Source organism: Sphaerodactylus townsendi, linkage group LG02, assembly GCF_021028975.2.
Source record: "Sphaerodactylus townsendi isolate TG3544 linkage group LG02, MPM_Stown_v2.3, whole genome shotgun sequence".
Classification (NCBI taxonomy): domain Eukaryota; kingdom Metazoa; phylum Chordata; class Lepidosauria; order Squamata; family Sphaerodactylidae; genus Sphaerodactylus; species Sphaerodactylus townsendi.
In genome coordinates, this window is record NC_059426.1 from 159,814,404 (window position 1) to 159,829,489 (window position 15,086).

The 15,086-nt window shown below is 45.2% G+C and overlaps 1 protein-coding gene across 9 annotated transcripts in view; it reads left to right on the top strand.

Moving 5' to 3' along the window:
- Positions 1-12,726, top strand: part of EML1 (EMAP like 1) — a 170,297-nt gene extending 157,571 nt beyond the window's left edge. For all 9 annotated transcript variants that reach the window (XM_048485373.1, XM_048485365.1, XM_048485368.1 and 6 more), the window contains 6 exons: positions 3,900-3,988; positions 5,583-5,680; positions 7,299-7,386; positions 7,556-7,651; positions 9,635-9,765; positions 12,303-12,726. In XM_048485373.1, the coding sequence (XP_048341330.1) occupies positions 3,900-3,988; positions 5,583-5,680; positions 7,299-7,386; positions 7,556-7,651; positions 9,635-9,765; positions 12,303-12,428 (628 nt within the window). In that variant the 3' untranslated portion in view covers positions 12,429-12,726. The remainder of the gene's footprint in view (positions 1-3,899; positions 3,989-5,582; positions 5,681-7,298; positions 7,387-7,555; positions 7,652-9,634; positions 9,766-12,302) is intronic.
- Positions 12,727-15,086: the final 2,360 nt, after the last annotated feature.

A 15,086-nucleotide genomic window follows, 5' to 3' on the forward strand; every position in this document is an offset into this window, starting at 1 on the left:
GCATTGTTGGTGTTTGAGGAGACAGTTTTGAGTTCAGCAGAGGCCAATTTGCTGGTGGTACCTGGTCCCTCAATGATGCGGCTGGCCGCCACACGGGCCAGGACCTTACGGCCCTGGCCCCGGCCTGGTGGAACACTCTCCCTCCAACTGTCCGGGTCCTGCGGGACCTTGGTGAGTTCCGCAGGGCCTGTAAGACTGAGTTGTTCCGCCGGGCCTTTGGAGTGTCCAGCCGCTGAAATGTGCGCCCCCTTACACATTTATCTTCACCATCTTATGTTACCCTCTTAGAGGGGAGTCCCGTCACTTCCTCTTTTTAAGGAGGCCTCTAAGCAAATTGGGTTTTTGGGACGCCTGATAATTCTGTACTGACCGCTGCTTTTAATAGATTTTATTGGTTTTAGTAAATGTACCGATTAAGATATATTGTATACATGTTGTTGTGCACCGCCCAGAGCCCTCCAGGGATGGGGCGGTCTACAGATTCAATAAGTAAGTAAGTAAGTAAGTAAGTAAATAAATAAATAAATAAATGTATGTCATGGAAACACACACAAAAATAAAAATCATCAGAGTAAAATCAAGTATAAAAGCAGCCCCTCAGGAAAGGTAAACTCAAAAGTTCTTTAAGTAATTAAGACTAGACCCAGCACCATAACTTTGCTGGCCCAATGTAACTATCCTCAGAAGCAGGATCTAAAAAGGGCTGGAGAAAATGACATTTAAAAAGAACACGGCCATACAGCCCAGAAACCACACAGCACCCCAGACATTTAAAAAGTTTGCTTAGCAACACAAAATGTTTAGCATCAAGCAAGTTGCTGTAAAAAGCTCTGTCTTGATTTCTCACAGGCCTCCCAAACTTATCGCTGTATCAGTAAACCGGGATGATTTGTGCCAGTCATAAAAGTAGTGAAATCACCCACCTGCAGTGTCACTACATGTTTATTTATCACTTCATTAGGCAAACTTCTGTGCTGGCTCTCCATCCAACCTGCCCAGGGGAACTTAAATATAAAACATAATAAAAACATAACACTTCATAGAAGTTATTAACACCCAGCATTCAAAAACACACCCAGAGCGTAAAATAACATAATGGAGAATGGCTTAAAAGGGTCTTAAAGTTTTCTGAAGCCCAAAACAGATGATAAAGTGATGTATTTTTTAAAATACACGCATACACTTGGTGGACTTTGTAAAGAAATAAAAAACAACCCAGTAAAGTCTGAATATTCTCCAGGAGATGTGGAATATTGAAGGCAGATCTGTATCGGTAGAACCCTCAACAGAGTTCTGTCCTTTTAAATCAATTGAAAATGGGCTTAAATGGGCATGGGTGTGCTTGGGATTGTATTGCTAGCCTGCTGAAAGCTTTGGGCAGCTTTATAGCATTCTCGAGAGAGGGTTTAGGCGTTGGGATGGGTCTTTCCAAACTGTCCCTCCTTCTTGCGATTATTCTTTGCAAGCCCCTGAATTGCATTTTTTTATATGGAAAATATTTTGCCTCCTCCTGCATTGCTATACCCCTTAATTGCTTATGGAGCTATGTCAGGGATCAGGGGCTTTAAAACCAAAATGTTTTAGTGTGCGTCGTGAGAATTATTAAGCCAGCAAATGGCTAGGAGCTGCATTCAGAATGTGTGTTTTTTTACATTGTTTCAGAGAGTAGCTGTGTTGGTCTGTAGGGTACTGTTGGACCTAAATCTAGCATTCCACTTTCTTTTGGTGAATGTCATTCCTGATGCCTGTCCCTCACAGAAAGTTTTTTGTTCCCTGGAAGGTATCCCATGCACAGAAAGGATGAGACCTGTTGTCAAAGCCCAGTGCCTCATTCAAGGAATGTTAGACAGAAAGGTTGTTGTGGGCTTTCCAGGCTGTTGAGTCTGGCCGTGAAAGCCTTCGACAATACGTTAGACAGAAAGTCGAAAGGCTTGATAAAGTCCCAGGGTCTCATATCTGATGGCTCAGTACTAATTTAAAAGGACCTTTCTACATTGAGCCACCTGTTTTTGGAACATTAGAACATAAGAGCATAAGAACGAGCCTGCTGGATCAGACCAGAGTCCATCTAGTCCAGCTCTCTGCTACTCGCAGTGGCCCACCAGGTGCCTTTAGGAGCTCACCTGCAGGATGTGAAAGCAATGGCCTTCTGCGGCTGTTGCTCCCGAGCACCTGGACTGTTAAGGCATTTGCAATCTCAGATCAAAGAGGATCAAGATTGGTAGCCATAAATATTAGAAATGAACCTGGTCCAATAGCAGTTTGTCCTGGAGGATTCAAATGGTATAAAAGTGGTAAATAGCTTGTCAAATGGACAAGCAGTGATCTACAGCGTATCTGTGCCCTGTGTTATTTTCCCCAAATCAGATTTTTTGAGAATCGCACCATTAGCAAGTCTTTTCAAAAATCCTCGGTTGCAGCCGCTCGCGACCGAACGACCAGGCAGGAGGCACTTTTTCTGCCTCCATTTTCTTTCCTTTTTTTAATTTTGCGACTTAGAAGAAGAAGAGTTTGAATTTATATCCCCCCTTTCTCTCCTGCAGGAGACTCAAAGGGGCTTACAATCCTCTTGCCCTTCCCCCCTCACAACAAACAGCCTGTGAGGTAGGTGGGGCTGAGAGAGCTCCGAGAAGCTGTGACTTGCCCAAGGTCACCCAGCTGGCGTGTGTGGGAGTGTACAGGCTAATTTGAATTCCCCAGATAAGCCTCCACAGCTCAGGCGGCAGAGCGGGGAATCAAACCCGGTTCCTCCAGATTAGAATACACCTGCTCTTAACCTCGTATGCCACTTACATCTGCATAGCTACGTAGGTGCAGCTGGTCATATCGTAAGACATCAGCATGGCTGTGGGGGTTCATGTGTGCATGCCTGCGTAGCTATGCATCAGTGGAATGTAAATTTTAAAAAGAGACGAGTCTCTGTGCAAAGGCACGATAGCAACCCAGAATGTTTCCATGGGCTCCAATCGCTGCTTGCACGGATGCATGTGAAGGCAAAAACAGGAAAACGGGTTACTTTATCCCGACTGCAACTTATTATACATGTGCTGTGCGGAGTGGGGCATGGAGCCACCCTTGTTTCTTTTCATTAGGTATATGAGCAAAAGAAAGAGGGCAGTGGGTTGATAATCTCTTTCATTACATCACTTACAGTACAGTCCTAAACTGAGTTGCACCTTCTCAGCCTGTTGAGTTCAGTGGACACCGAAAGATGTAACCCTCTTTTGGACCATGGTGTTTTTCCCCCTGCATATTGTTTTAATAGTTGTTTTTATGTTTTTGTATTTACTTAAACTCTGGTTTTAATTGTTTCATTGATGTGTGTTTTCATTTTTGTTAATTTTAAACATGTGATTTTATTGAGTATGTTGAAACTTGTTAGCCATCTTATTTAGCCCTTATGAAGGCAGAAAACAGGGTATAATTTTGTGAAATAAAAAAAATGAATACATGATTAATGAATACAGCATCATGCCATGGACTGAAAAGGTTACTTATTTATAAACTGGCTATTCTGAAAACTAACTCGAAGAAAGGAAAAATATCTCCCAACAAGTAAAATGAAATATAGTGTTGCATTTTCCCATGTGAATAATTGGTGTGAAAAGCTCAACTGTTCGGTGCCTGTACAGTATCTCTCAATTGCTTACCACTGAAAAGAACAATAAATTTCAACAGTCATAATATTTGACAAAGGGCTTTGATATTAAAATGTTCACAGTCCTTCTGGTAAATATTTGTTACACCCAAGCCAATCTCATCTCCATTGTCCACTGCTTTATTGTCAGTATAGGTGGTTCCTGTTTTGACATTGAGACTGACCAGAGGAGAGTTGATTATCCCGGCCTCCCCCTTCTGCCAGACAACTTGTTGACTTTTCCTCCTTGTGTTTTCGACAGGTGGTTTGTGTTTGACACTGAAACAAAAGATTTGGTCACTGTGCACACAGATGGAAACGAACAGCTGTCCACAATGCGTTACTCACCAGGTTTGGCATTAATTTGCTCAGTTGTTTAAACAAAAAGAAAGGGTCCGGACGCTGTGACGAGTGTACTTGTTAATATCACAGCCTTAAATTTTGTGATTAAGTTGCATGGTGTATCATTGGAGGGGCTTTTTAAAAAAAGTTTGAATCTTGCTTTGTTCAATATCGTTTTATTTTGTTAATGGGAAAAACTTGAAACAAGCCATTAACTAAGTAGGCACCTAATTTCAGCAGGGACTCTCTTGATTTTGTTTGGCCAACCGGCGGTCTCTCACAGCCGATTCACATGATTTTTTAAATATATATATATATATATGGTAAAGCTACAGTGAATTTGATCTTTCCGTTTGGTTGGTTTGGTTTTTGGTATGTTATCTGGCCTTTGAAAAATTTCCGAGTTCTGAGCTCCTAACTAATTGACCATGTTCAAGAACAGCCTTTTAAAAATTCCCAAGCGCTGAGCTCCTAGCTAATTGACCGTGTTCAAGAGTATCTTTCAAAAACAGGCTAAATTACAATGTCACCTGATATCCGATTATTTGTATGGCCAGCCAAAGCCCCCCCACCATAAAAAAAAAAAAAACTGGAAATCCCTTGGCCAAGTAAAGACACCATAAAATATGGATAAGTGAAGTCACTTTCAAATTAAGTTTTATTGTGCACGTCCTTCCCTTCTTCACCCTGTGCCAGGGCCAAGATCTGGGACTGTGTAAAGTCTAGACATACCTGGTGAGCTACTGGCAGGTGTTAGCTATGGCGTAGCCAGGCAGTCCAAGTTCAGGGCATTCAGCAGGCAGAGGCATGGTCAGGCAGGTCCAGAGTCAGGGCTGGCAGAGGCTTGGCAGATCCACTCAGGTAGTCCAGGAGTGAACCAGGCTGACAGGCTAGGAACTGAGGTTCAGAGGAACCAGGAAGCCAGGTGTGTGGAGCTTCCCTGAGAAACACACTTATTGCATCCAGGTCGAGCCAAGCCCCAGGCAGACTTAAGTAGGACACCATTACGAATAGGCCCACCGAGCAGCAATATGGGCGCTACTCCTTTTAAACTGAAGCTGCAGTCTCTGCCTTGGTCTCCTTCATATGGCTGGCTGGCTAGCTCATTACTTGGGTTGTCTGAAGGGCCTGGTGACTCTCCCAGCTCTATAGCATCAGACTCTGCCTCAGCTTGCAGGGAAGAGCTTGGAGCTGACTCTGTTGCCTGCATCTCCACATGAGGAGCCAGTTCTGGCCTCAGGGTGTCTCCAGACTCTACTTCTGAGTCCTCGTCACCTGTAAACAAGCTCAAGACACCTGGGGTCTTGAGTGGACTGCCCCTTGAAGGGGGTTGGGGGGGTCAGAGCTGCCTGTCTCCAATCAGAGCACCCCTGCAACTGTAGATGCTGACCCCAACAGATAGGAGCACAGCATGCTACAGGCCATGTATTTGTCCTCTTGAGTATCTTAGTGATGTCAATAAATCTTTTCATTGAAAGACATTGTTAAAAACTTGCTTAAAAGTGATTGCCTACAGCGTACCATTATTACATGAATTAGTTTCATTGCGGCATCGAACGAAACTTAAACAAATAATTGTTCTGTTTTTCTCTTATGCATACAGATGGCAACTTCCTGGCAATAGGCTCTCACGATAATTGTATTTACATATACAGTGTTAACGACAGTGGGAGAAAATACAGTAGAACTGGCAAATGCTCAGTAAGTTGTTACTTTATTTCTTGTTTCTAAAAATACCAAGGTTTGAGAAATGTTTTTTTTAAAAGGCATAAAGTGGCTTAAAGCAATTTTATCTAATTTCCCAGCCACTCAAAAGTTTTGCAAATGAACAAAAAGTATTATATTACTCTCAGGCTCTTGTTTCAACAGTATTCTCAAGAAAGTACCCACGCTTCTCCCAGTCACTCCCAGTCAAAACATTTTTACCACCTCTGATCATTTTTGTTTCCACGAGAAACAAAGAGTTCCAGGATTTGTTTGAAGGATCTGTTTCCAGGATCTGTTTCCAGGATCTCCACAACTAACTAGCATGTGGCTTAAATAACAAAGGTGGTTTACATGAATGCTATTAGGGATGTTCCTTGAATACTATTAGGGATGTTCCTTTAATGCTACCAGAGTACCTATGTGTTGGCCGCCTCCAGGTTCCCCCACCTCTGCCCCCCACTCTCCCCAGAAACTGAGCCAGGCTAGCACCTGCGGCAGCAATCCATACACTCCTACTGGTCCCATCAAAAGCCAGCCCTTCCCCTGCCTGCCCTTCCCCACAACTCAAACCAAACCCTCCCGCCTTCTCCCGCCTCCCACACCACTGACCTCGGCTCTGCCACTCCAAAACTGGAGCCAGCTCCAGCAGCACAGCGACAGTGACCTGTTCTCTCCCACTGGGTCTGCCAAAAGTTGCCCCATCCCCCTGCCAAACCTTCCACACACCCCAACACCTTCCTCCCCACCAACCAGCTGCTCCTGTCCGGGTCACTGGCCTCCAGACTCCCACCTCACCCCCACAAATGCACCTGTGAGGCCCAAGGGGAGCTCCTGGCCAGCCAGCACAAATGGTGAGTTGTGGGGGCAGGGAGCTGGGAGAAGTCAGCCACCCGGGACAACGACCCAGAACAGTAAGTCAGTGGTGGCTTTTTTCCTTCTGCCCCCCTGGCCAGGCTCTCCCCGCTGCCAGGCCCGCCCTCTCCCAACCCCCACACAGTGAGCCAGCCAGCAGGCAGATTGCAACCCACTGCCCCGGCTTCCCCATTCTATCCTCCCCCAACCCTCATCTTTCCACCCACAACCACCCCAAGCCTCACCTTTGTATCCTCCCCTTCCCCAAGGTTCCCAATTCAGCCCACCTTCCTCTCCAAGCCTCACCTTTCCACCCTCCCTCACCCCAGGCCTCCCCCTTCCCCTTTCCTAGGGCCCATTGCTCCCCCCCCCCACAATGGGCTTTGCTGCTAGTCCTCAATAAATAAATAAGCCTGTTGAAACGAGATGCTTGGGTGTGCATAATGTGACATGGGTAAAGTTCTCCTTGTCCTCTAGCATCAGGTTTAAATTGGGCCTTAGCAGATGTGCCTTGGATACAGCCAGACATGCACCACTATTTTTCTCCCACACCAAAAGAGCACATGGAATTTTGGACGGGAGCCTGTGGCTCCAATTGGGAGCTCCAGGTTGCTACCCAAACACAGGTCGCCCACGGTTCGCCATGTAAACAAGGCTTCAGTGTACCTTTCAGTGCGGCTTTTTATATGTACTGGTGTAACTCTGTTGGGGAAATGTTACGTTGCTGGAATTAATATAATGCTTCTCTCTCTCCTCATAGGGTCATTCCAGCTTCATTACTCATTTGGATTGGTCTGTTAATTCTCAGTACCTCGTGTCTAATTCAGGGGACTATGAAATCCTATACTGTGAGTAACAAATAGTGTTTTGTCCTCAGCACAGAGTTCATTCTTGGCTAGTAAAGTATTTTTGAGATGGAAAAAAGAAACCACAACTGATCAGGGACATATGTTTTAGTCTCTGAAACTTCACTGTGTATGCTTGCAACTGATGTCTGTCTCTTATGTTTTTCTGCAGGGATTCCTTCGGCTTGTAAGCAAGTAGTAAGCGTGGAAACCACTCGAGATATAGAATGGACGACTTATACATGTACTTTAGGGTTCCATGTTTTTGGTAAGAGCTTCAACCAGCTTTTTGTGCCTCTGAAATTAGCTAACTTTCCAACATGTCAAGAACCTTTTAACAAGAAGTTGTTAAAGTTCTCAAGATGTTGTGGGTTTTCCGGGTTGTATGACCATGTTCCAGTAGCATTTTCTCTTGATGTTTTGCCTGCATCTGTGATTCTGAAGATGCCAGCCACAGATGCAGGCGAAACGTCACGAGAAGATGCTACTGGAACATGGTCATACAACCCGGAAAACCCACAACGCCCTAGTGATTCCGGGTTAGGGGTTAGGAGTTAGCCTTCAACAATACAAGGAATCAAGATGCTACCCTTAATTCCCATCCCTCTGTGTCACCTGAAAAGTTAAGAGGCAAGGGACCCTCAAGAACAGAATGGACTGCAGTTGAGGGAGAGGGATCAGCAGAAATCCACCAATGAAACAGGAGCTTGTGCAAGGTGTCTGCTCATTCTCCCCCCACCCCATACACCTGATCCTTTAACTGCGAACCCCTGATCCCAGGACATGTGGAGCTGGAGCAAGGAGCCAACAGCCCCCCTCCCCAGCAGCTCTTTCGACTCAGGAAAGTGGCACAGTTGGGAAGCCTGAAGCCCCTCCTTCCCTCTCACAGCACAAATGAGTCTCTGCAGGCAGTGGTGCTTTGGTAGGTGAATCTCCTGGTTGGACCTGTGACCTGCAGCCTGTTTGGAGGAGCCCAGGCTTGGCTCGTATCCCACGTGTCCTTTAGTGAGACCCACATTGTCAGGAGGGCTTTGATTTCTAAGGAACGGGTCCAGAGGAGGGCGACCAAAATGGTCAAAGGTCTGGAATCCATGAGAAGGTTAAGAGGTGACATGATAGCCATGCTTAGATATTTGAAGGGATATCATGTTGGTGAGGGAGCAAGCTGGTTTTTTGCTGCTCCAGAGACCAGGACCAGGAGTAATGCGTTCAAGGTGAAGGAAGATTCCACTTAAACATTAGGAAGAACTTCCTGACAGTAAGGGCTGTTAGTGGAATGCACTACCTTGGAGTGTGGTGGAGTCTCCTTCTTTGGAGGTTTTTATAGAGGCCCGATGGCCATCTGTTAGGATTGCTTTGATTGTTTGTTCCTGTATTGCAGGGGGTTGGACTTGCTGGCCCTTGCGTTCTCTTCCAACTCTATGATTCTAGGTTTGGAAGAAGGGATGCAGGATGCCAAAGAGGGCCATGGTGGTGAAGGGGAAATATCCACTCTGTGAACTCATTCCGGTCGTGGTTCGTTGTATCTAACCCATTATCTATAAAATATACAAAGCTTAATGCTGAGACCTCTCTAAAGAACTACCATAAAACTGCAGTTTCCAAGATACCATGGGAGTAATAGACAAAGATCATGTTTTTGAAATGAGGTGGTTCTCATTTTCTTTGTTTCTAGAGTAAAAGTACCTAGCCAGGAAGCCTTCAACCTGGATGTAGTTAAATTCTTACTGGGAGACCCAATTTCAGATCCCCACTCTGTCAGAGAAACTTGCTGATTCTCAGCCCAGCCTACCTCTCAGGGTTGTTGTGAGGGTCAAGTGGAAGAGGGGAGACAACAATGTGCAGTCCCCTGAACTCCCTGGAAGAAAAGTGGGATAAAAGCATACTCAGTAAATAAATAATAACTTCATTTAATGCCTTGGAAGGAAAAGAATTTGAAAGCCTGCAACTTTGCAATGGACTAGTTTTGTCCTTCCTTGCTTCGTTGAGTTCAGAGCAGCAAATTTATCACCTAAACTTTCACATATTGCAAACCCAGCAAAGTAAGATGGTGCATTTAAGTGTGTGCAGTAATATTTTGGCCCACTTTCTCTTATATATGCCTATGAGCGTGTTTGGAACGATGCATTGTTTTCAGAGAAGGACAAAAACCAGAGATGGCAAATAGTGGATGAGTTGTCTGCTTCTGTTTAAAAGACAGGGCATTTAGAACATCTTAATTAAAGAAATTTCAAAATGCTTTGTCTTTCAGGTGTGTGGCCAGAAGGCTCAGATGGTACAGATATCAATGCTGTCTGCCGTTCACAGGAGAGGAAATTGTTGTCAACTGGTGATGACTTTGGCAAAGTACATCTCTTCTCGTATCCTTGTTCACAGTTCAGGGTAAGTCCAAAAGACATCGTAGAGTATTGATTTAGGGGGAGAAGAGGCTGTAAAGGGATTAACAGTGCATTTTAAAGCAGAGTTACGCCCTTCTAGGTCCACTGAAGTTGGTCAGCATAGGCCCAGACTAGACAAGATGTTACGCCGTGAATTGGGCCAGGGTTCATCCGAGACCCCAATAGGCCTTCCCCACAGCCAGATAGCCTCTGAGCCTAAAGCAAAGATACACTTTGAACTGAGACTTCAAGGCTCATTCTCTTAACTGTTTTCGGACACAAGGCCCCTGCTTGGATTAAAAGGGACAATAACAATGAGGAAGAAGAAGAGGATGAATTGGATTTATACCTCACCCTTCTCTCTTTTAAGTAGACTCAAGGTGGCTTACAAACTCCTTTCCCTTGCTCTCCCCCCAACAGACACCTTGGCCCCTTCCGCACACGCAAAATAATGCGTTTTCAAACCACTTTCACAACTGTTTGCAAGTGGATTTTGCCATTCCGCACAGCTTCAAAGAGCATTGAAAGCCGTTTGAAAGTGCATTATTCTGCATGTGCGGAATGAGCCCTTGTGAGGTAGGTGGGACTGAGAGAATTCTGAACAAACTGTGACTAGCCCAAGGTCACCCAGCAGGAATGTAGGAATGTGGAGACACATCTGGTTCACCAGATATGCCTCTGCCGCTCAAGTGGAAGAGTGGGGAATCAAACCCAGTTCTCCAGATTAGAATCCACCTGCTCGTAACCACTACACCACGCTGGCTGGGCTCTGCCCTATCTTAGTTAAGTTGTTAGATATACCGGTTGTCCAGATGATGGCCAGAAGTCAATACTCCAGCTAGCGCTGGGTAAGCTAGCAACAAAAGGGAAAAACTTCTCTTTGCCTTAAAGATAACCTTGCTAAGCAGCTTCTGAGTGTGTGCAGAGTATTGGACGCCAGTAGCCAGACCAATTAAAAGCAAAAGAAAATAAGTTTGTTCGCATGGAAAAAATGGAATAGAGATTGGAATAAGGAATGATGGCTTAGAGGCTGAGTGATTTTCATGCAAAGTCAACCAAAGGCCTTTTCTGCACAGCAGTGGAAACGAACCTCCACTGGCATAAATTATGCCGGGGGCTGCTTGCATGGTTGCCTGTGAGCAGCCCCAACTTTCTCCCCAGCCGGAGAGGTGGCTCTGCACGGAGCCGCCTCTCCTTTGGTCCCCTCCACTCACCTCTCCTTCCAGCGTCACTCTGGAGGAACATGCCCACACTATCCTCCAACCTCCAGGGGTCGGAGGGCAGTGTGGGCGTGTCCCTCCAGCCCTCCAGAGTGATGCTGGAAGGAGAGGGGAGGGGGAAAGCGGTGCTCTCTGGCGCGGTTCACACCACGCCAGCTTGAAGACAACACTTTTAAAAATGTGGCGCCTTTGCGCCACTTGGGGGGAGCCAGGATGGCGCTGCTGCATCGCAACCAGCACCCCAGGGACCAGTTTTTTCCTGTCTCTGGGGCGCTGTTTTTTGGCCGTGCGGAAATGGCCCTTGATAAATGGAAAAGTGTTGCTCATCCTCCAACTAAGCTCACTCTAGTCTAGTCTCCAGAGTTCCTCTCTGGGGTCCAGCTGGATCCAAGGCACAGCACATGACTGAACTGGACTGCCCTTCAGCAAAACAAAAGATGCTCATGGCCTTTTTATAAACTGTACCAATTGTGAGGGTAGATTATCCGTTGGCTCTTGTTTTTTACCATGTGGGTTCCTTTTGGGCGAATTCCTACCTGAATCTCTCAACTGTAGGGGGTGGCGTAAGGTTTGGATTAGGTTTTTTTGGGGGGTGCAGAGAATAATCAATGTTAATGGTTATTTCTGGGGCCAGTTGTGGGTAATCAGCCACTGTGAGCTTGCACCAAGTAAAAGTGGTTGCTTCTTCTGCCTGCACAAGGTGTCGCACACAGGATTTCTTCTGATAACATTTCAAAAGCGAATTGAAATCACACAAACTGTCAGTGGTACGTTCCTTTGCTCCCTGAGCACATTGTTTTAAGATCTTATTTATTTATTCACGTCATTAGTACCACAGTTCTTCTTCCTAATGGTAGGACCCAAAGTGGCTTACATCATTCGTTGTCCTCCGTTTTATCTTTACAACAACCCTATGAAGGTAGGCCAAGTGTATGCAACTGGCCCACAGTCAAAAAAGGTAGCCTTCCATGGCAGCGTGGGGAAGCAAACCTGGCTCCCTAGTCCTACCCTCTAATCCCAATTGGCCATGCTGGCAGAGGCTGATGGGAATTGTAGTCCATAACATCTGGAGTGCCAAAGGTTCGCCACCACTGCATCATTGTACCAGACTGGTTCTCTGTGGGAAGTGCTATGTGGTCAGCAGAACAGTGCTAAATATGTTTTCCTTTCTCCTCACACATTGCTGGATCCCATCCTAGTACTTCTTGTAGTCTGGCACATAACATGTTGGTTACAGTAAATGAAACCAGTTGTTTTGACAGTGTTACCTATTGCCAGCGTTTACGTTTTCAATACTGACCGTTTTCTCTCTTCATTTCAGGCACCCAGCCACGTATATGGCGGGCACAGTAGTCATGTGACCAACGTAGATTTTCTATATGAAGACACTCATCTCATCTCAACAGGTGGAAAAGACACCAGTATTATGCAGTGGCGAGTCATTTAGAGGAAGCCTTGTATGAACAGCTGTGTAACCAAGAGCTGGCCGTGCCCAGACGTTCTGTACAAAACTGTATATTTTAATTTGACAGTATGGTTGCCGTCTAGCCTAGTCACTGTGATTTATCAGTTTAAAAGAAGTCCTTACAAACCTCAGGAAAGCAGAGTCCTCAGCCAGCTGCCGTACTTTTTTCAGTAACTTGTTAAGCATCATGGTTCTTTTGGGGGAAAAAAACCCAAAACCAACATTAAAAAGACCTCATTTTTTGTTGCACACAAATATATGAAGCAGTACAACCTTAAAATGAAGTAATGGCTCGAACATTTATGCAATACATATGAATAGGACTGTTTTCTATTAATAGCCAGAGAGAAAGCTTATCCTAATCTTACATATATGTGCTTCACCGTTCCACTATTTACACTTTTGTACTGTCTGGGTGCGTAGTTAGAAGTTCCAACGGCTGCTAAAATGGTGGCCCTCCCACTTCTGACGGATGGTGAGGCATGGATACGAAAGGTGCATCAAGAACCGGGGGAAGCCCATAAGCACTGCAATATTTTTTTTCTTTTCAGAAGGAGCTGTCTTAGGTCTGCAATTCGAAATGGAATAATATACAGCTCACAGCAGCAGGACTGTCCAAGTCTCTTCCAAAGTAAAAACTTTGTTTAAATAAGAAAACGTGAATAGAATTAACTGATTTTGCATTTTTCTTTCCTGGCATAGCAAAACATTGAGGCGAAAGGATATAATCCCGCAGAGAGGATCTCTGACCAGTTTCCACCAGTGTGGGGGGGTTAGTCACAAATAAAAACTTCACTCAATTGGTCCGTGGGACTCGATTGTTAAATTTGCAGGTGCTACCCCAGTTTCAATTTGAATAACTCAGCAGGGGTTACAGGTTCAAGTAATCTCGTTCAAAACGAAATCATTTTTTGAAAAAAACACTTGTTCGCGAACCGTTTGTTTAAAAATAATGAAATCAACTCGACCACATCTGCATTAATCCTTTGATAGAATAAACCAGGGATAGGGAACCTGCGGCTCTCCAGATGTTCAGGAACTACAATTCCCATCAGCCTCTGTCAGCATGGCCAATTGGCCATGCTGACAGAGGCTGATGGGAATTGTAGTTCCTGAACATCTGGAGAGCCGCAGGTTCCCTCTCCCTGGAATAAACGAGTGTGTCAGTTGGTCAGCGTGAGTCTTGCTGCCTTATGCTTACGTGAGGGGTTTTTTTAGCAGTTCATGAAGAACGGTGAGGCATTCTAAGCTTTACTGGTCTGTTGCTTATGGATATTGTATATTCGTATGTTAAGGCCGAGGAGACCAAGTATAAAGTGATCTTTTTTTTAAAAAAATGCACCATTAACCTGCAAAGGAAATGCAGAGGTACATGTATATAAACTATCAAGAGGGCCGGCTAGACTGCCTTCAGCCTCAGTTGGTCTTCAGGGTAGCAGTACTGGGCACAGGCCAAGAGGTGGACCCCCACCCCAGGCCCCCGTTGCCTTGGAAGATGTCCAGCTGCTATTCTTCCGTCATACGAGGCAACCCATCTGGGGCACCAAAACTGACTAAATGTTAATGAATTAAGTTCCCGGCCCGACGTCTTTTTATGGACGAAAATTTGTACTAATAAATAAAGACTGTTGTTTTGCAAGTGAAGTGGGGGGGGGGGGGGACAGTTCGGAAAGCCTTACCAATTTTGATTGTGATACAGACTGAAAAAAAATGTTTACATTGGGGGGAATGTATCTAAAATCATTTTAAAGGAGCAGCATTGTTATAAGCAGGCTCTGAAGTGCTTAAATAGTAAAACTTTTTTTCCGGGGGGCGGGGTTGTGTAATGGGCAGGAAACGTGAATTAACCGAGCTCTGAAGCACAGGTTGTTTAGAGTGTTTCAATGAAAATTTAATAAGTTTTGTAGCTTTTTTTAAAAGTTACATCCCCAACCTGCTACACTAAAAGTGTAGGACACCAATAAATATCATGTTATGAAGGTGCATTGCTTAATGTGGTTGTGTTATGCTGTTCAATCTACTTTTGCTTAACATCTACAAAAATGAACATCCTTTTAGTATAACCAGAGTCTGCATAAACTTTTTAGGATCTTCACTTTGGTTAGAAAAACAAAACTTTGAACCTGTCCCCACTTAGAATAGGGGTGGCCAACCTACAGTGCTCCGGATGTTAATGGACTACAATTCCCATCAGCCCCTGCCAGCATGGCGAGTTGGCCATGCTGGCAGAGGCTGATGGGAATTGTAGTCCATGAACATCTGGAGCACCATAGGTTGGTCACCCCTATTGTAGAATATTGTCCACTTCAGGGGGTTCTGGGGGCAAGTCTGGGTTTCAGCAACCTTCAGGAGTCCCTTAGAGGGAAAAGGGGTTCATGTTCATCCCTCTCCCCTGCTTCCTCCAGAACTGTCCCGCACACATCTGGGATGTCTCTGCAGCCTCCCTCCACCTGCTTTTAAAAGGCCTTTGGAGGAAAATCATCCCCAGGCCGCTCCATTCTTTTTTCCTGTGAGGCAGCACCCTCCCAACTGACCAGGCCCAAGACCAGTGAGGTGCTAGCTGAGAATTCTTGCCTCTGTCCTCTGCTCCGTCCACAATACCTTCGAGGTCCAATATTTTAGACCTAGGAAGGGCTGATT